Genomic DNA, 21,821 nt, shown 5'->3' with positions numbered 1-21,821 from the left:
ACTGTAATGTAATGTCCTGGTCTTACCGTTGAACACACGGGACCAGTTTGTGTCCTTGCAAAGGAAACGCCCCGTCTGTAATGTAATGATGGTAAACTAAATAGGCTGGAGCTTTGTAATTTCTGAATGCTTAAAATGTAGGCTTTGTTATCAAACTGGTTCAAGTTATATGAGGAATATATTTTCATCACCATGGATAATTTATTTCCGTTTCATCAGGTACAGTACATATATCATTTGTATTTATTTATATATATATATTATATTAAAAAAATATATGTTTATATAAGTGTATATATATGTATGTATGTATGTATGTATATATATATATGTATATATATATATATACATACAAGTCTGCTACAGTGAAATATGTGTGTAAATGTCGTGTTTCTGATTTAATTTAAGTTGTTTTGTTTTGAAGACATCTCTTAAAACATCGGTGGTATTGGAGCGCATAACGGAGTATCTCAGTATTGATTTCTAAAATAACATAACTATCAAAACTACTTTATTTACTGCTGTTGTAGAACATCTCCGGACCAGAACCTTGTGATTACGGGGAATACTCAACGGTGTCATGCGAAACACTTGTCTTTAGTTTTTCTCCAGCAGGCGGCGGTAGATGACACCACACAGAGCTCTCAATGCAGCTCGGCACCGGGGCTCAAAAAGCAAGTGGGAGGTGGTATGAACCAAACATTTACTCACGCCAGGGCTCTTCATATTTCATCCGGAGAAGCGCATGGATCCGGGCTCAGGCACACTGTCCGCCGCTGTCTGTCCTGGGTGCTGGGCGGTCTGAGACGGGAGGCTGTAGCTGCTGCATCCCTCATTTTGAACATACCTTACTACTGATAACTGTGACAGCTTGAACTGAGCAGATAGAGGAGCCGCACGGGAGCCGTTGTTTCGCGTACAGTACCGGTGGAGACAGTGCGGTGGAGATGGAGCGGTGGAAAGGCAGAGTGGCCCTGGTGACCGGAGCCTCGGTGGGCATTGGAGCGGCTGTAGCTCGGGCACTGGTCCAGCAAGGCATGAGGGTGGTCGGCTGTGCCAGGAATGTGGACAAAATAGAGGTGGGCATTTCATTTAATACCAATTATAACACCTGTGAAATAGTCGGGCTATACTCAACGGATAAGCTAGCTCTGTTGGAGCAACAACAAACTAACGTTAGCTAACACACGTTAACTGTTAGCTAACGTTAGCGTCACAACTTCAGGTAGAAACCTTTAGCCCCATGTACGCTGTTGAAATGAACAAGTCGGGTAACTATGATGGTGCGTTAACGTAACGTTAGCCGATTTTATGAAATAAAAAGTACCGCATTCATCCTAATAGTTTTACCGTAACAAGGATGTTAAATCCAAAATAATTAACGTTGTATACCAGAGTAACTGTGACATCATAAGCGCTACAAACCATGACGTTAGCTAAATCCCGATCTGTTCAGATTTTCCATATGAATATTACAGGATTTTTTATTGTACCCCGGATTGGCTCACGGTACCACTCACCAACCAGCATCACTCTGCATATCCCTCAACCCCCTAATCTGTAATAATCTCTGTATTATTAATCCTTTCTTGGAAAAATCACTCTCTTTTGATTGACCTTCTCCAGTGAGGTTAGAGGTTAGGGTCAGCAGCAGCAGCAGAGGATGCAGCATGTCTCTCCTGGTGACAGGTCAGAGAGGGCGATATCTGCAAACAACTGGCCATCATGTGGGACAGGAGCGAGTGGCTCACCCTGTCACCCTTCATCCACCAGTAATGCACGGTCTGTTCAGGTAGAGGCAAATTACCTCTCCATAGTTTGGTGTCCCCCCCGTCTGGTGGGACACCAAATATATATTAAGTACTGTCTAGTGTACATGAAGGGCTTTTCCGATCACTATCCAGTATATACATCACATGTTCATATGTTTGAGCTCATTGCTTCATTAGCTGTACAACAATAGAGCGTAACTCACAACCACTACGATAATAAAAGACAAGTAACAGTGGTGGTTATGTTCGAACTGCATGTGAATTTGTCGTCCGCCTATCGAACCAGTGAATTTATGGCTGTAATTTAAAAAAATAATTCAATCCAAAGGGGGGATACAGACTGGAAGGCAGAAGCCAGGGCTATTGCAGTCAGTGGCCCCACCCCACTAACTCTTTCCTAACCATAAGCCCCAGGGCCGTGCACCTTGCTTATCTTGTCAGCCAATAATTAAGCCTCCACTGGGCTGCTGAAAGGCCTACGTTCAGACACCTTTTAGACAGCTAATGTGTTATTCTTTGAAGCAGAGTACTGCAGCTTAGCAGGACTGTGGTTGTTTTAACAGCACTGTCACATTTCAATGTTTAGGTGTTGTACCGTAGAATGTCATCTCAGTACATCCACTTGTGTGAATAATACATCACAAGTTACATTTTGTCGTAGTTGTCATATACATTCTTACTTTTTCTTACATCGATCTTTGTTGTTGTTGTTCTTCCTAGTGTTAAAAAAAGGAATTCTTACATATTCCAGTTAGGTCTTGTTTCTATTACATGCAAGCATTTTCTCCCAACTTAACTACACACACACACACACCCCCACACACCCCCCCACACACACACACACACACACACACACACACACACACACACACACACACACGCGCGCGCCCACGCCCATACATGCATACAGTGAGTGTGAATTGCGCAATAAATAGCCTCCCTCCATTCATACTCTGGTCACATGGTCCCGGCTGTCAATAGTTAACTGCAGCAGCTCGTTTCAGCCCCCATGTGACAAAACAAGGTCACAGCATTTTCAACCTTTTTATAGTACTTTTTTACATAATACAATCATTCGGCATTTAAGAGCTGACCACATCACAGCCAGAACAATCTCAACTCTTCTTATCATGATACATGAAAGAAAAGATTAAACTAACTCAATATTTGGTAGAACTATTGATACCAGGTTGTGTAGAGTGACACGTTTCCATCTCTCCCATTCTGACGGATTTCATCACTTGTACAAGACCTCAGAGAGTTGTCTGTGTGAGTGGAGGGACAAAGCCAGTATTGTACCCGTTGCAACGTAAACTGGGTTCTTGCTGTAGTTGTGCCAAACCTGGCATGCTGCTAGTGGAGAGTGCAAGTGTCCATCACTAAGTCACTGTTTATGACTTCCCTTTTGGTGTGTCATTCTTCTACTTTTGCTTTTGATGTCCGTATCGTCCATCAGCAACATTCACACTCGTAGTAGACCAGATAAAAAAAACTAAACCGACAATGAAAGGATGAATGTATTCAAATGTCGTAGATTGCGGCGTAAATAAAACACGGGGACAGCGGAGTGGAGAGTCCCGGCTGCGGCATTGTTTGGCCTGTCTGTGAGACTGTAGAGTTGGCAGCAGGGGAGCAACGGGCCGAAGGGAGACGTGTGGTCACCATGGGCCCTGTGCAGGAATGGAGACGACGGGGACGCGTCCAAGTAGCAGCAACACAGCTTCTCATTAACTCAGTGTTTATCTCACGGCACACACAATGTATTGTTTGGGGACGTAAAAGCTTTAGAAGCGGCCTCATAGGACAGTGCAGTCCAAAGAAAAGTGTGCCATTGTGCATGTACGCACAGCACAATTTAAGTTTTAGCAGTGAGATCACCATCCAAACAGTGGAAGGATCCTCTCTGGACTTCATGTATATGCATATGCTTTTTTTCTTTTGACTCAGACGAAGAGGACGTCCACTGCAGCTACTGGTTGATTGCAGTGTGGCCCACATAGCCCATATGTTGGGTTTGTTATATCTGCTTACCTAGCACAAGGGGATGCAGGAGTACATACACAGCTATGGGAGGATGGACGCCAGTTGCCGATCGCAACAACTCAAATAATCCCCCATTTAAAACGCAAATATTAGATTTAAGACTACGATTCATTTGTTTTCTTTTCCCACATTTGGCGGGGCAATTCTATTACGCTGTTATGAATTTAGATGAAAGTAATTTAATATGTTTGCCAAATTTGGTTGTTGTAATATAATCTAGCACACTGTTTTCCATCTGAATCTACCACAACCTGGTTTTTAATCATAGTTGCTATTATGAGTGTGCCTGCCCCTTTCCAATACAAGACCATAAGTGTTACTTTTATGTTTTTGTATTATCAGGATTATTATTATCTGCAGGTCAGGGCTGCTGTTGCTCCGGGAGAGGAGAGGCGTGGGGTGGGGTGGTTTTTGTCACATAATCAATCAAATGAATTTGTCACCATTTGTTCAATGATTCCTGGAAAATGTAGTTTGTGTCGTTGCCGACAAGAAACATCGAAACATAGTTGTTCCTTCTTCACTGGTCAATAAAATCGTACTTCTACAATCTCTATACAGCATGTGTTTGAATGATCCAGCGTTCTAATCAGGCATTATTTGTAATAGGGCAATAATTACTTTTCTATCAAGGTTACAAGGTCATTCATTGTCAAGTAGTCCCATTTGTTTGTCCCAGACAGAACATCCGCCTCTGTGGAACAAACGCATCTTTTTTTAAGTCCAATTAAAACGGCTGAAGTGAAACAGACGTTTGGGTGCTTTGAGGCTACCCCACAATAGCCGCATCTGTCAAAAATGCAAAGCTTTGGCTGCCGCAGTTTTAGATCAGATAAATTTAGCAAACATCATTTGTGGGTTTTCAGTGCTGAACAGATTTGTGGTGGGGTTTCGGCTTAGCAAGAGACTGGGAAGATAGCTGATGGCCTTTTTTGAGAAAATAGCATTTGAATACATTGGTTGTATTCAATTTCAGGTCTTTGCCTGTTTTGAAAGTTTTGTCAAAGTTCCCAATTGGCTGCCTGTTAATGTAGCTCTGCACAAAGCAGTAGCCTCTACGCTTCTTTTTTGTTGTGACTAGCCACAGCAACGTTTATGCAAGTGAGTAAATTCTGAATTAAAACTTGAAGCCAGAAGGTTAATTTAAGACCTTGGCTGACCGACTTCGATTTGGTGCCCGTTGTTGCGGGAGGTAAAAGGCGCTCAGTCATGCTTCAAAAGCTGAGGTGACACAATAAAAGACAATCCGTGTCTCACTTGTGTGCAAACCTGATGCTGTCCCAACCACCTCCTGTGAGTTGTGTCTGGACAGCCTGTGATTTCACAGTGGACAGATATCACAGCAGAACGGGTTTGAAGTGGGTCAGACAGATTTACTCTCTTTGTCTCAAACCTCTGCCTCACTCTCGTTTTAGTCTGTGTCTGTGCTTCTTTATATACTTTTCTGTTTTTAGTTTTTTTTTTAGTGATCCGTGTGATGTGCAAAATGTAGATTTAGCTAGTTGTTGAATTATTGTTCTTTATTATAAAACCCCTTTTAGCCTATGTACATTATGATCATTACAGGCTTTTTTTTCCCGTGTCACTTGTCATCGGCTGTCAGAAAACAATCACAGCCGCTACCTTCACCTGCACAGTTGCTGTTTTTTTTTATTTTCCGTGTCAATTTTCAAGTTACCTCGAGGCTTCTTCGTCATGCTCACAAGCTTTTGTCTTACCCAAGCAGAAAGCTTTTCCACTGACTGCACGCTTTTCCACTTGAGCTGTGAGCTGACAAAGACTTATACCTAACTAATAATCCGTCACGTTTACGTGGATCCTGCCCCCCCCAGGGAGAAGCAACGTTGTCACCGACACAACAAATGGCACCAATTCCTCATATATGAATCCTCCCAAAGCAACGGGCCAGAGGATACCGGTGACTCACAAGTGTCTAGACACAGATGTATGATAGAAAGGAAGATGCTGCTGATAAGAAATCAGTCTCACCGTAACACACTGACCTCGGCATATTTTCACCTTGACATTAGTTTCAACCTCTCCTTCACCTATTCCAAGTTCACAGGTGTACGTGCAGTGAGTTTGATTTGTACACTTCAGTCCGCTCTGTGCTCAACACCTTTCAGGGTGTACGGTTTACCGGCATTGACATGCCGCCGCCGCCGCCGCCCCCCCCCCCCTCCGGGCCTCCTGCTATCATATGTGGGGCTATGATAGGTGGGGCGCTTCCTGTCCTGTCCTGTCGAAGACTTTCTGGAAATCTCCTCTCTGCGTGCGCGGTCTGCGAGAGTGCGTCTGCGTGCGCGAGCAGAGGCCTCAAGCTGTGCGGCGGGAGGAAGGCCGTACAGACGCTAAGTGCAGCGGCAGAAGCAGGCCAGCGCTTGTTGTTGAATGTTTATTTGCAGCAGAGTGCAAAGGAAAGCTCTCTCTGTGGTGAAAGCATTTCATGAGTCTACAACACAAACACGGAGACAAGTTGAGTTCGCCGAGCTCAGTTTTTCCATAAAGGAGGGGGGGAGGGCTCGACGAGAAAGAATGCAAATTGGATTGTTGTTGCTCCGACTGTGGCCAAATTAGATTCGTTGCTGGGTGTTTGTTTGATTTTTGGAAACGCGGTCCACACCGTCTCCACGAGACGCTCCTTTTCGTCTGGTTTCTGTTGCTCTGGGCTGTAGCCTAGTTATCTAAAAGTAAGCACGCATAGCGCTATGGCTCGTGGCTCCAACCAGCTACGGCCCCGCGACGAGAGCAAAGCTGTTGAACAGATGAGCGGCGTCAGGTGCAGGAAGCACTCATCACATGAGACACGTGATGGATGCTGGTTCACTAGCAGGACGCTTCAGCGTGTATCAACTACAAACAAGAGAACTGGAGAGATGGTTTTTTTTCATCATATGTTTCTCATGTGAATGTGTGACTTAAGGCGGCATGGACTTGTTTTTACAGACGATGTTTTTTTTAAATTTACTCAGGCGCCATGTTTTAGGTTCAACGGTCATTTAGGTTAAGTGTTGAAACGTATTGCATGATTGGAAGTCCCCAGAAGTCTGTCAATGAGTCTAGTTACCAACAAAGAGCGTAATTATGTTTCTTATCTCTTTGTATTGATGAGACCTCTCGAAGGATGTGCTGTAAAAGCTGTCCTTTGGACCTTTATTCTCCGCTGCAATGCTTTTATACAGCCTGCTAGGGCCCCCCCCCCCCTTACAGTCGATTAGTCGACTAATCTGTCTTTTTGGTCGAAGTCGGCTAAGATTTCTTTTGTCGACTTTCGTCGTTTTTTTATGCTTTTTATTTCATGATTAATGAATTGTTTCCATCAAACTTATGAGCACATCTCTGGTTTAAAGTGGTGCTTTTGTGTGTGATTCTTTGTGGAGGAACTCAGTTTTACAGACCTGTTGATTAAATCAACTAGTCTCCCCTAAGACCTGCTATCACCTTTGACCCCCACAGTCAGTATGATTGTGCTCAGGCTAAAGATAAGATCAAATAATCCTTTATTGGTCCCGCAGCGGGGAAATGTACAGGATTACAGCAGAATAGTGCCAACAAGAGACATGAAAGAGTCTATTTTTATGTCACACCGTAGTTCAGCTGAGCAGTGAGCGATGGAGAGGGAGTAAAGAATAAAGTGTCTCAACTGGATGTGTTTCTCAGAGACCTTCTTGTTAGTGTGTTTTCAGAAAAGGAACCGATAAACAAAGAATGAGATCCCCTTCACTTATTTAATTTGGCTCCTGGTGAAATGCCATGGTAGCTCTAAATGAGTCTTACTGTGAATTCATCTATTGGGTGGATTTCTCGTTGCCTGCAGGACCCCATCCTGTGCTGTTCTCCTCACAGAGCAACTCATACTGAGATGTGAATGTGTTTTTAATGCAGCGGGCCTCAGGTTTTGTCTTCTCCCTCTCCTCCTGTTTCTCTTTCTGGCTGCCAACCCGCTCTCTACTCCTCCCTCCTTCCGCAAAAACTTCTTTTTTTATTTGTGATCAGTGGGCAACAGTCTCAGTAATGAGGACGAGAATGCATTTTGACAGGCAAAACAGTTTTGTGTGTCGCAGGTTCTTAAGAGTTGGGACACGTAGGATTAAGGGGGGGGGGGGCTGCATTACACATTTGTATTTTTTTTGTAACCACCTACCAGTCTTTTCAGACACTAAGAGGGGGCACAGTGGCCTATAACACAATCCATCTCTTGTCTGCGAGACCTCCCGAGTCAACCTGAGACGAATCCAATTTCTCAGCGCTCTCCGCTCATGGCTGCCGCCTCGTGCTATTGATCTGGCTCACCACTTAGATCTTGTCTGCCTTTAGCGTTTTGGCAGCTTTATTTATTTATTTATTTATTTTCATCCCCTCCCACTCCTCTATAGCGAGTCGTTTTCCCCCGGTCGATTTACACCAGCTCCACGTGAGCGGGTGAATGATTGATGAACAGGACAATGATGTTCCATGCATTGTGGAGCTTATATAACCCCCCCCCCCCCAGCAGCAGCAGCACCATGTAGGCATGTAAACATGTGTTGGGAGAGTGCTGCGTGGGTGTATGCACACACATTACTGTGACATGTAAAGCCTTTATGACCTGTTGTAACATCATTTGTCTTTTGAATTGTAAGTCATTTTTATCTTTTCAGTGTCGGTCTTATCAAGACTGTGTGGCTAATAGCAGCAGTGAATGTAGTTTGAGTTCTTTGTGCGCATGTGCAGCCTTTTATAACTGCCCACGAACAAAACCATGTGAGAGTAACTGATAACACAGGTGATATGGAAATGGGTTTTGAATGCAACATTTTTTAAATATTGTCAAAAGAACTGCAAGATTAGTAAACCAAGTAGTGAAGGCTGCATTGAGTGGGGGAAATGTTGGATTCCGATGCAGCTTTTGATTGATTTGGGTGTCTCCAGTACAACTTTCCCTCAAACATACTTATCTTCAGTTTTATGTGTTTCCCCAAGGCTCATTCAGCAGCTCTGCTGTCTGTCATTATGGTATGTTCTCTCTCACTGTGTTTAAAAGGAGTGGCACCAAACATACTTCACCTGCAGATCTCCGGTTTATAATACATTTTGTGATAAATGGATCGCGTGTGGAGTGCATTTGCCAGCTATGTTGCTGTTGCTTATCTGTAGTGCCGTTGCTGTAGGCAGTGGAGCTGGTGCCAGAACTCGCACACACACACACACACACACACACACACACACACACACACACACACACACACACACACACAAGCACACAAGCACACACGCAGAGATTCACAGCCTGAGACTTCCTGTCGTTGGACCAAGATCACAGCCTGTTTGCTCTGCTGCTCCCACTTAAACCTCAGCAACACAACCAGTTCTCCCCCTCTAACAAAAGGCCGGCATGGCTTCCCCCTCTAGTGGAGATCTTTGGTCTTAAGGCAGTTCAGATACTTGACTTTAATGTCTGAACAGACCAGTGATCACTGCCTCACAGTCGAGGTGATAGGCAGGGGGGGGGGGGGGGCTGGTTTTAAGTCTTTACAGTGTTTTCAGTGTTTTAGCATTTTGACAGCTTTATTCGGGTAATGCCTTCACTCTGGATAATCCCAGTTAAACAGCTTAGAGGAAGAGCAGGGGGAATCTGCAGACTCCAAGTGTGAGATAGGATGCATTCGCTCTATTACATGTTTTGTTTTAAAAAAAAAAGAAGCCTAAATCCAATTTCATCCTGATTACAAAAAAGCAGGCTTCACACATCCTTGGTTTCCTTAAGGATCGGCTGCAGCAGCGACCACAATCTGCAGATATGCTGCACTCGTGTTCAGATGTCAGACATTTAACAGAAAGTCCCACAACATTAGTCCCACTGATCCACACTCCTCCATGTGATGAGCGATTGTCTTTCTCTTCTGCATGCTTTGCGGATTTCTTCATTTTACATTCTGTGCTGTCTAAACTGTCGCCACATTTCAGGTACTCAGGACTCAGGAGGCATCAGATCATGCCGCCTCTTCTCTCGGATTAGTTGCACCACAAAAAAAAAGAGCTCAACATTGTGAGCTATGATTATATACTTACTTTACAACGAGCTTCGCTCTGACCATAAAGCAGGATTCAGTGCTCAACGTCCGTGCACATAAGGAACGTTTAAAGTGTTGTGGGTCTTAAAGAAAAGGTTGGAAAGTGCCCACGATACTGACGAGGCATTTTGGAAAGAGGCAGAAGTACATAAATCCTGACCTTTTTTTATATTTAGCTCCCTTGAGTATTTCGGTGTTTTTTTAACATTAAAACATTTAACATTTAATATATATATATATATATTTAGTCACGATCACGCTCTCAATAAGTCACATGGCCGCTCTGAATTTATCACACGTTACTTGGTGTGTACGCCAGTTCTTTGATGGATGAATCTGGAAATAAGCTCTTGCTGTTTCCTGATGTGGGATTGAGAACAAAACCAGCATTGTTGATTGTTATTGTCAGTGATTCCCAACCAGGGAACCAGAGGAGTCATGGAAAGCTCATTCATTTAATTAAGGAAACTGAACTCTAAATAGTTAACTAAAAGTAACGAATATACTGTTGAAATGGTTAACTAAGAATAATAGATAAATGGTCATCATGTCCAGTTTCTGCCAACTTCATGTTCTTCAAATAAGACAAACACCAAAATATGTCATCTGAATATTCTCTTGATTATTGCAGCGCACTGAAGCTTTTGTTGACATTTTAGAGGTTTGTTTTCTCCTTCTATTACATCCACATAATGGACTTTCTAAACATTTAGTCCACACACACACACACACACTGCTCCATCATCTCGGTCCACCACCAGCACCGCCCTTATCCCTCACGCCCCCTCCCTTTCTCTGACTGGCACCCAGAGCCAGACATCAGGTGACTGGTGCAGCTGTGCCTGGCAGGGGGGGGGGGGGGGGGTTTGTCAGTTTGTATCAAACCCCACAGCAGTGGACGCAGCCAGCTGACCTGGTTGGAGTGGAGCCTTCAGCCGGCTCAGCCCAGCTGTAAACCCAAAGGAAGAGGCGTCACATGTGTGCAAATGCTTGCTTCTTCTCGTCCAGGGTCATGATTTGGATTTTTTTTGGAGAAAATGGAATTTCAGTTAATGTGCGTTTTGTTATCAGGGCAAAGACGTACTCAGACTTGAGTGGTTCCGGCTTCACTGACGCTGTCAGGTTACCTCTTGCCCTCATCTGATGTGTTGATTTTACGGCTGCACGCTCTCTCGGTTTTCCTCATGTCTGAGCGGGTAGGGTGTTTTATGATGGCGCTGACTCTATCTTAATTATGATGCGGTGGGTTAATCATTTCTAGCTCTCGCCCAACAGTGCCTCAGTCCTGATTATCAATTTGTGGCGACTTGTAGTGCTTACATTTTTGTGTTTATTATCCTCTAACAAATGTCAAATTGTTAAATTGGGTCTGATTTGTGTTTTTCAGAAGCTGGCAGCAGAATGTCAGAGTGCGGGCTACAGCGGCACGCTGATCCCTTACAAGTGTGACCTGTCCAACGAGGAGGAGATCCTGTCCATGTTTTCAGCCATCAAGACGCTACACAAGGGCGTGGACGTGTGCATCAACAACGCCGGGCTGGCCCACAATGAGCCCTTGCTCAGCGGGAAGACGGAGGGCTGGAGGAACATGATCGACGTGGGTGGATCATCACACGCACACACAAATATAAAATGCTTCAGCTGAAACGAGCTTTGTATTTTTTTGTTGTAGGGTTGGTTAGAATGATCCTCTTCCGTTTATGTTATATTGATTTTTTTATTGGTGCTCTACTCAACCAGAAAAAAAAGCAGGAGGAGCTGAAACGGTTGCCCGGTGTGAGTGGAAGTGTTGTGTTTGTAGAGCGTTGTCGTCCGTTGGAGTAAGAGTTAAAGCAGAAGTGTGCGGACACATGGGCCAGCACGCGCACACGCACGAACGCACGCACACGCACACACAGAGCCCCTCCCCTCACAGAGGCTGCTTCATTGGCTCTGAGGAGAAGCACAGCAGAGGCCCACTAATGAAAGCCGGCACTATTTCTCTTGTTCAAACCTTACATTGTGATTCATTGAGCTCTTGACCACTGAAGACCCCCCCCCCCCCCCCCCCTCCCCCCTGCTCCAAAGTCCCTGCCTCCCAGAGTCCTGCATTCGTAACGCTCGTCCATCTGTTGTCATGGCAGCCCACATGAATGTGTACAGCAGTGTATTTTTAGCCCGTGTTTAATCTGTACGCTGACCTTGTTTGGTCACTTCCCCCCTATCTTGCCACCACGTTGGCTTTAACCTGCCGTCTATCAATGTCACCGCGGGAGCAGCTTAGAGGCCACAAGCTGGACAGGAACAGCAGGTTCAGCTGGTCTAACGCAGCGGTGCCGTGAACCTCAGTCAGCTGATGCACTTTCATCACAGGGTATTCTGAGATTTTGCAAAATCCCATTCCACTGTGATGTGAACCGGAGTTTAGCTACGTGTCATGTCGTGCATATAGAGATTGATAGAAACTGAGACATGAATTAAGTGGATGTCTTCACTTCACCCTGCAGGTGAATGTCTTGGCCTTGTCCATCTGCACCCGAGAGGCATACAAATCAATGAAGGAGAGGAATGTGGACGATGGCCACATCATCAATATTAACAGGTAAGCTATACCTTTTTTAAATCCAAGAACAAATGTATAGATTGATCTGGAAATACCTCAGCCGGTTTGTTCAAGGTGGTTTAAATCCGGCAGGTGTTAAGTAAAGCCCATTGTGAGCCTGTACATGGAACAATGTGAAGATCTATCATAATCCTGTTGTTGAATTTTATAGATCTATTAATTGATTCAACTGTCTATTTGTGGGAACTGCTCTGGGCCTGCAAAGCCCATTGAGACTGTCTATGATATTCAACCATACAAATAAATGTGACGTCTTGCTCTAGAAGGAAGCAAGTAGAGTTATTTACAATAATGTGGTCACTAACGCGTCTCTCTCCCCTTCTACCTGTTACAGTATGGGTGGGCACCGAGTGGTCCCGAGTGGCGACGAGCATTTCTATTGTGCCACTAAATACGCGGTGACTGCTTTGACCGAGGGGATACGGCAAGAGCTGCGAGAAGCAAACACCCACATCAGAGCCACCGTAAGTTTAGCGGTTGTCCTCAGAGTTTGCAGGTTTTTGCTTTGGGCCTGTGCTGTTGCTCGCATATTGGGTCACATAAACAACTCTACTCTAGTTTGTCCTTCAGCTTTCCCAAACTGTCAGTGCAGTAAGCGGTAAATATGAACGTTTTACCCCCGATGCGTTTGCCTTCCCTGCAGTGTATATCTCCTGGAATAGTTGAGACCGAGTTTGCCTTCCGGCACCACAACAGTGATCCAGAGAAAGCAGCCGCGGTGTACGAGAGTATGAAAGTAAGAGCGCTCGTTTGACTTCGGAGTCACAAGATGCATTACACAAAGTGAAAATACCAGAGTGCTTTTGCATCAATAACACCTCCTTTCTCCACTTTTTAAGTGTTTGAAAGCAGAAGACGTAGCCAGTGCAGTCACATTTGTCCTCAGTGCCCCGCCTCATGTCCAGGTACGTACATGTATACATCTCTGTGTCTCTCTAGCTTTTACACCATCAAATGGATCAGCGTTGTGCGGCGGCTGGTTTCTGTACTGATGTCTTTTGTTTGTGTCACCAGATTGGAGATGTGCAGATGAGGCCAGTAGAGCAGGTGTCATAGCAGTGGAACAGGAAGCTGTAGGAGGAGCAGACCAGACGGCAGCCATGGTGACTCCATAGCGACCTCTGCTGGGCAAGGGTGGGGTGGGGTGGGGGGGTAAAACAAATCAACTACAGCTGTGTTGGATCTGCAGGGCCATGGTCAAAGAGGGCATGAGCCTTAAGAAGGCTGTGCGAGGAAATTTAAGGGTGCGGACTTTGTAAACCACTGCGAAAATACTACTGAATGCAGCAACCTGGTATTTGTGAATCGTTGAGCCCAGTCCCCGGACTGAGCCGACTCCAACAAATAACAAAGGAGAGAGTTGCTGCTGTGCTGTGTGGTCATCCGCACGACCATCACTTCAGAGGGAAGAGTATGCCATTGATTGCACATGATTTTTGTAGGTCACATGACATATCGTTTTGAAATTAAATGGAAAGATTAATTGCTGTTTATAAGAATGACATTTTTTTTGTTTTAATCTTTTCTTTTTATAAATGTTTTAACTTTTGATCATAGATAGATGTGATCTCATATACACTAACCACAGACAGTACTATGTCTTACCCACTGTAACTAACATCAGTCTGTCCATGCTGCCACCTTTACTCACCGTATGTTTTCACAAAGGCATTCACCCACTCATAAGGAACCAGGAAAAAGCACAGGTGCCATCGTCTGTTCAGCACATGGGTTTCTACTATCCACCTGTAATTTCAGTCGTTCTGCACTTTGGATTCATTTATGAGGAATTACAAGAAGGAAACACTGGCAACTTATGTAGGGAAAAAGAACTAACTCTGTAAATGTATACCCTAGAAATGTGTACCTCACAGTGGAAATTTCTCCTTAAATGAATAAATAAAGACAATTGCCCGGAAAGTGAATTATGGTCTGTTATGTTCACCGGACGTTAGAGCCCACCTGTCATTGTAGAACTCACAAGCTGTGGACTTTGACTTTTTATTACACCTTACATGACATAGAATTGCATGAGCCGTGTACTCCCTTATTTACCACTGACGTATAAATCATCTTTATCAGCAGTTGTTGCATTTGACCTAATAAAAGAGTCGGGCACAATGAACTGGTCCACAGTGGTTTATGGTTTTAACAGAAGTGATTCAGCTGGATGAACTGTGAATGTTAAATGGTAGCATTACTTTATCATTTCATTGGCTAATATAGATGTACTAAATCTAAGCACAGTACCTGACCTCAGATTTAACAACACTCGTACTTGCATCAGCCGACATGGCCAAGAGATGGCACCCTTAGCAAAGTTGAGTCCGTATCAATGAGGGCCGGGGAATGTGTGTGAAGCCCTGACGAGCACTCATTTGTCATTTGGAGCTCTGTGGCAACAGGAAGTGTTGGCTGAATATTCAAGATGTACACAACAATAAGTCATTCTAAACGCTTCTAAACATCTTTTCACATTTAAAAAATCAGCAAAACGGTTAGAAGTTCAACCAAATCTCAAATGTACAAAAACAGATTAAAAGGCTCACAAAAAATGGCTATTTCAATACATCTGCATGGCAGATATGCAGCAACACATTTTCAACATCATGTAGGTCATTTTTGTAGTATGCTTGCTCAACGTTTTGTTGAAGTTTTAAAACTAATGGCAAACGATACTTTGTGATTAACTTGCCACTCTTGTCAAAGCACAGAGCCGTCACAGGTTTGTCTGAATGGGAGGTTTTTCAGGCAGCTGGATGTTGGAGCTGATGACAGCGATGCCTGGATGTGTTTCTCCTCCTCCCCTCTCATAGTACGGCATTTTTGGCTTTTCATTCAGGGCGTACGGTGTGAGGGACAGCTTCAGTTTCTGTAGGAGAATTGCACCAATAGTATTATCGCATAGCTTGCAACACACGCACGTGGGCGCTGCTGCACCTTCAATGTTTTGACTGGAGAGAAAATGAAAAAAAAGCAAATGTGTGTCACCTGCATGAACGAGCCAGGTAGCACCCACAATGTGTGAACAGCACCCAAAGGAATCCAGATGATGGAGCCCATGGCGATGACCCAGCCGACCCCCTGAGCCCAGGGAGGGAAGACGTAGTCCCCGTAGCGGGCTGGTTTAAACTGGATGATGGAGAAAATCAGGATGACCTGCCCCAAGAAGAAACAAGTAATGTGACACGTTTAGATGGATCTCAGTTTTGGTTCAGGGGGAGAAAAAAAAATCAAAATCATGTGGACTTACAGTGACCAGCACAGGAGCAACTATCAGCCAACAGAGTCTGAAGAAGATGTTTGGTCTTTTCCCAGTCATCTCCTCTAGGTTGTCTGAAAGTCGATTCACACCTGCGCATGGAGAGCTGCTTCAGTTAACAGCCGTGCACATTGTGTTTGCATGGTGTCAGACCTTTTACAACATTTGGCATTGAGAAGGATAGTCTACATATAGCCTCAAAAAAAAAAAAGAGATGTCTACTTTTGGAGCATGTGACGATAACAGGCCACTGAAAAACAGAAACACAAAACATTTGCTTACCATAACTCCAACAGATGGCTATGACCTCAAAGAACGCAAGAAACAAGATGGACACTATGGCGGTGTAATGGTCCATGAGCTGGAACACATAGATGCCCACCTGAAAAAGAGACATGCTCTTTAGGACTTGCGGGTAAGTGTTACACTTCAATTAAAGCTCATCCAGTAAATCACATGTCTGTATACCTGCATGACACAAGGGATCCCCAGAAGGCCCGCTGCGCCACAAATAGCAAGAACAAACAGCTCCTTCCGCTTGAAAAATGTAATCAGGTGCTGTTGGAACTCGTCCATGAGACTGGTCACCATCACTTCAACCATTGCAAACTGACAAAAAAAAGACGAAGAGAAAAGAAAGTCACATTGCACCTCTGCAGCATTGCTGCATATATTTCTTACTATTACTGAAGTGGTGCCGTTTCCTCCATTAACTACCTCACTGTCCAGTCCGAGGCAAAGCAGCATGAAGAAGAACATCACGGCCCACAGCTGAGACAGTGGCATGTTGGCAAAGGCTTGTGGGTAAACAATAAAAACCAGTCCTGGACCTGAATGCAACAAACGCACAAGATGACAGTGTGGCATTGCTGATTGAAAAAGTAAATTATGAAAATTGCAATGGCAAGAGCAATATATGGAGAATTCATCAACATCTCTAGCGCAACCACTCTGTGACTGCATGCATTGGAAAGAAGCGTACTGATGGTTTGTGTAATGTAATGCACCACTTGCTTTTCAAAAATATATATATTTATAAATTTGTATTCATGAATTTATTGTCAATTCCACATATTGTTTTTTTTAAGCTTGTAGCCTCTTATTGTTTTTAGGTTTGTGATAAAGCGTATTTTTGTTGTTGTTGGCAAGGATGCATTCATTTCTGTTGGCCTTTTTCCTTCATCGTATCATTATGTCTTTAATTAGCTATTATGACTCATATTTCACTGGATTACAGCTGTTTTACCTTTCCCATTAAAAATAAAATGACCGGGAACAATATACCATGAAACACTGCTTTGCAAGGATACTGAATTATAACACTGCAAACCCTCTTTGTTTCTCTCTTTGCTTTTTAAAAAACATGTATATGAGTAATTACCCAGCCACACTCACAATATTATTAGGGAAAGAAGACAATCTCTAAACCTGAATTCTCCAATCCCCTTGGAGCTGAAGATTTTTTTTTCTATCACTAGTTTTTATTTCTTACCATCTACGGCCAGATCGCTGACAGGGATGCCCTGCAGATGGGACATGTATCCAAAAGCCGAGAAAATGACAAAACCTGCCAGGATGCTGGTGACGGAGTTGATGATGGATATAGTCATGGTGTCCCTGTGGGGAAAGCAGATGTTTTTTTATCACACTTTCTTGCTGCCCAGTGATCATTGTTGTCTGAGCGTATGAGGATTTCGTCTACGTACTTCAGCACGTTGTTGTTGAAGGAGTTGTAGCTGGACATGGCCATGAGGGAGCCGAAACCAATCCCGATGGAGTTGAAAATCTGAGCTGCAGCATTCACCCACACCTAAAACACAGAGGGATGACCGTCCAAAACCACCATCGCTGCCAGTTAATACCCGCTACCAATCCACCAGTTAACTGCTCTCCTGTTTCAGACAGAACCAGCAGATTTTCCAGTTCCTCGTCTCCTCGGATTCTTCCTTCTTACCTCCACTGACAGCAGCTTGTCCCACTTTGGCAGGATGAAGAAAGATATTCCATCTAATGCCCCAGGAAGCTGTGCATTATTGATCAGCAGGGCGATCAGGATAACGTATGGGAATAGAGCCGTGAAGTACACCACCTGCAAACAGTGGTTGTTATTCACTGACTGCCTCCTTGTCTCTGTCCTAATTCCTCTCTCTTTTCACTCACCTTGCCCGTCGATTTCACCCCCTTAAAGATGCAAAAGTATATGAGGACCCAAGCCAGAATGAGAATGAGCAAAAGCTCCCACCGGACCACTCCAGCTTCATCTACTCCACTCGTCTGCTCCAGCATCTTATATCTTCAAAGAAGTCACAAAAAAAGAGAAAAAGACGATTAAATAATTCTGACATCATGCCTCAAAACTGAACACACTAGATACTTACTATACTTTACTATCTTTGTTCCCTGTAAGTGTTTATCTACCACGATATGCCAGTTTATATTTGGTGAACAGCAACCTCTCTATTGCACGAGGATGCAAATAGTTGTATGATCAGATGTTGAGTTATTGCGACCTGAAGTGGGAAATTCTGATTTCACAGATTAAACAAGCAAACATTTCAATATAGATTTGCATTTTAAAGGAGCAAATGTTCAGTGGTCAGTGAGTCCAAATTGTACTTTGCATTGATAAAAAAACAAACAGCTACCATACATATTATAAACAGTTCATGCCCACACGTTCAGATAAGAAGGCAGTATCTCTGTAGCCCCGCTTTCACATCTCTAATCACCCAACACTGTCTGTGACTTCTTGTGGCATTAATTGCTTGGCGCAAAACTTACATTCCATTCCTACATGTATCCACTAAACAACTTAATGAGTAAACCACTGCTGCAGAAGAATAAAGATTTGATATTAGACGAGTGATGAAGTTCAAGTTTAAAAGTGACGCAAAGCTTCCTTTGAGATAGCATCTGTTTACCTCTTATCGCTAACCTCCACCTCACATGACTAATCCATTCTTATGTATCAAAATAATGTGTTCACCTCGGACACAATCCCCAGAGTAAGAGCTGTGTAAGCAGTCCAGCCTCTTGTCAAGCTACAGGGGTTTTGTAATCCTGCAACAATATAATCATTATCTAGTCTGGTTTCACAATTCTGAGAAACCAGCGCCAGTTTCTCCTACGCAGTGAAAGCATACTCGAAGAACTCCTGGCTGGCTGTGGAGGATAAGCTGCTGTTGGTGGCGTGGTTGGTACAGTTCGGTGTGTTCCAGGTGTTGTTGCAGTTCTGCCAGGGTAGCGGCGCCTGGAAGGAGCTGAAGAGATAATACAGGGCCCAGGTGATGACCACATTGTAGTAGATGCACATGATGAAGGAGATGGCCACCGATGCTATGCCCACTCCTGAGGACAAGCAAAAGATATTGTTAAAAATAAAGTCCATTTTTCAGTTTGTATCTCTTTCAGTGAGTGGGGGAAAGGAATTCATGCCACAGAGCACCTTTTAAGAGTGGGCAGACAGTGGCCAGAGCGTGGACGGGCCCTCTCCTCGTGTACTGACCCACAGTCAGCTCCATGTAGAGCAGGGGGACCCCCAACACCACCAGCATGAGCAGGTACGGCACCAGAAAGGCCCCTGAGGGGAAGGGATGGCAGGTCAACCTTCACACACATCTTGCTGGCAAAGGGTTTCCACTGTCCCTGTTTTTTGTTATCCTCTAATTATTTAACTTTTGTGAAAGACATCCTGCTCTGGCGTTTTCCTCCGAACATCCTGGATCAGGTGAGGTATCCCTCCACAACATATTATATCTGTTTTTATCATGTAAAATCATTTCTCCTTCCAACTGTACATGCACGGTTTCAGAGAACAGAGAGAACTTTTCACATATATTCTCACACGAAATTCACAGTAAGTTCCAAACAACTTGAGCATTTTTTCAACACAATCAGCATCACAACAGGACAACGTGACTGAAGTAGAGCTCAGTAACAGCACAGTTTGTTAACGTTTGCAGCCCGTTTTGAGACCGAGTTGATATGTACAGTGTATAAGCACGGATGGTGGTCTGGTGTCATAGTTCAGTTTGAGGTCATCAGATACATGTCTCACCTCCTCCACTCCTGTAGCAGAGATAAGGAAACCTCCAAACATTGCCCAGACCCACAGCACAGCCGATGCCAGCCAGGGTGAACTCTATCTGCCTGCTCCACGTTGGTCTGTTGAGCTGTTTCTCCATGTCTGCTCCCCGTGTTGCTGCTGTCGCTCGTCTGGGCCCAAGCTCCAAGGACAGGTTGGCTGGGATTTAAATGACTCGGGGTGATATAACCTTCCCTTTTATTATCCTTAATGATTAGCTGAGCAGAAACACTGCAGCAGCCCTGAGGCTCATGTTTGCTGTCTGTTCTTTTGGACAGAGCTTCTGTCCAAAAGAACAGACAGAACTCAACTATTGAATCATTTATTTAATCTTACATGTATTACTTTTAACAAGCTTTACCTTTGTAACACTAACACTAACAGCAATGAGAAATCTGAAGCTCCCTGGTTAAGAGAAAAGTAGATAGAGATATCTTGCACGTCTTTTATGACTAGTATGTTACACATGTGCGACACGTGCTGTAACACAGATTTCAGGCGAGGTCATCGCTGTCAAGCAAACCACATGCCTGTAGCCCTGAAAACCTCCACGATAAGCAGAGATATGGCCAGTGGCTCATTAAATATGTAACCATAGAGAAAAAATAACAATCAACACCACATGGCAGCTTTCCAGAGAGTTTTTTATCAATGAGCCTTATCTGTTTGCACTTTGCAATTAGGCTCATGTTCCAATTAGTCTTTATGGATTTCCCGTATTGCCCCATATAATTTTATCAGAGATTGAGCTAGAGAAAACATTCACACTATCAGGCACATGGGGTAATAAACATTATTAGGTGAATGCCTAATAAGATGTCGCCTTTCAAAAGGAAGTCAACTGGTTGGATATTATGTTCTGCTGACAACAGATTCAATATATACAGAGATTTTTTTGGGGGAGTAAGCTGGAAAGACACCCAAATGAACCATCACAGAGGGAGTTAGGTTAAAGAGGAAACGCAGCCAACAAAGAACAGCAAAGGTTGCAGCAGAGAGATGCAGCGGTGGACGTCACAGGTCGACAAACATGCCCCCCCCCCCAGTCTTTGTGCCACTGCCAAAGCCAACTATGCTGAAAAGGAGGAAGGTGGCGCAGCAAAAACAAAATCTGGAGGACAGATGAGGGGATGGAAAGGAAAAGCAGAGGGGCTGTGGGACGTCAGATAGGGTGGGAAATTCTGTAATCCACCTCCTGTTGCGACAAGTTCATGACCGGCTCATATCCATTCTCAGACTGAACAATCTGCAAACCTCGAACTGGATGAACTGGCCCTTTGGAAGTCCTAGATGTTTGTTTGTCGTTCGTCCAACAGCCGCAGGTCTAGCCCATTCAGACATGTGCCGTAAAAAGTAAAATCATAATACCAAAAGAAAACCCTGATTTTCACATTTGGACAATATGAGGAAAAGTAGAAAACTCTAAAATTGCTGGTCATCATGGCACTTAGGTGGTTTGTGTTTGTGGGCCCACCCGTTGGATAGAGTGGGCTCATCGGACTAATGCTTGGCCCCTGGGAATGTGGGGGTTGAATGAGAATCAGTGCACTCGTTTAGCAATTGTCATACCGTAATGCTGTAACTCCAGTGCAAGAGTCAACTTTGTTTTTGAAGAGAGGATGTTGAATTAAGAAGTGTAGATACTGCCGATGACTTAGTAATGTTGCCCTCTGAGCAAGTGTCAACATAGTTGTTCTTGAGGACCCTCAACACCACCCTTATCTGGGCCCTTATGTTAGCCCAAAGCTCCTGTCCTTATGAGAGATCGGGGCTCCAACAGCACACAGGCCGCCCTGTAGAGTGCAGACGGATTTGATACTATTTCCCCCCCGGGAATGTTTGTGAATGCAGCTTTTAAGGTATTGCGACAACTTTGCTGTGTGTTGGATCTTTACATGCTGGTTGTAAAGGGCCAGTACAGGTTGTGGTCCCAGGTCTGGCCCCAGTTTGTTCCTGCCCTGGAGCATGTCTTATCCTTTTGTATTTCAACAGAAGCGCTCACACA

At 44.2% G+C, this 21,821-nt stretch overlaps 2 protein-coding genes across 2 annotated transcripts; one reads left to right on the top strand and one right to left on the bottom strand.

Moving 5' to 3' along the window:
• The first annotated feature begins 745 nt into the window (after positions 1–745).
• dhrs11a (dehydrogenase/reductase 11a) lies at positions 746–14,405 on the top strand. Its single transcript, XM_079171993.1, has 7 exons — positions 746–1,079; positions 11,256–11,465; positions 12,355–12,449; positions 12,805–12,934; positions 13,114–13,206; positions 13,310–13,375; positions 13,485–14,405. Exons 1-7 carry the CDS (start codon positions 948–950, stop codon positions 13,524–13,526), a joined length of 768 nt encoding a protein of 255 aa, XP_079028119.1. The 5' UTR covers positions 746–947; the 3' UTR covers positions 13,527–14,405.
• Positions 14,406–14,457: 52 nt separating this feature from the next.
• On the bottom strand, positions 14,458–19,972 carry LOC306705277 (sodium-dependent dopamine transporter). Its single transcript, XM_079171992.1, has 13 exons — positions 19,790–19,972; positions 19,178–19,312; positions 18,876–19,080; positions 17,893–18,025; positions 17,687–17,821; positions 17,439–17,542; positions 17,225–17,349; positions 16,450–16,562; positions 16,201–16,341; positions 16,015–16,114; positions 15,724–15,824; positions 15,462–15,629; positions 14,458–15,342 (listed from the first exon to the last, which is right to left on the bottom strand). The coding sequence occupies exons 1-13, from the start codon at positions 19,914–19,916 to the stop codon at positions 15,190–15,192; spliced, it is 1,740 nt and encodes a 579-aa protein (XP_079028118.1). The 5' UTR covers positions 19,917–19,972; the 3' UTR covers positions 14,458–15,189.
• Positions 19,973–21,821: the final 1,849 nt, after the last annotated feature.

The sequence above is a fragment of the Pholis gunnellus genome, assembly GCF_910591455.1.
Source record: "Pholis gunnellus genome assembly, chromosome: 13".
Lineage (NCBI taxonomy): Eukaryota > Metazoa > Chordata > Actinopteri > Perciformes > Pholidae > Pholis > Pholis gunnellus.
This window is presented reverse-complemented; position numbering and strand designations above follow the sequence as displayed.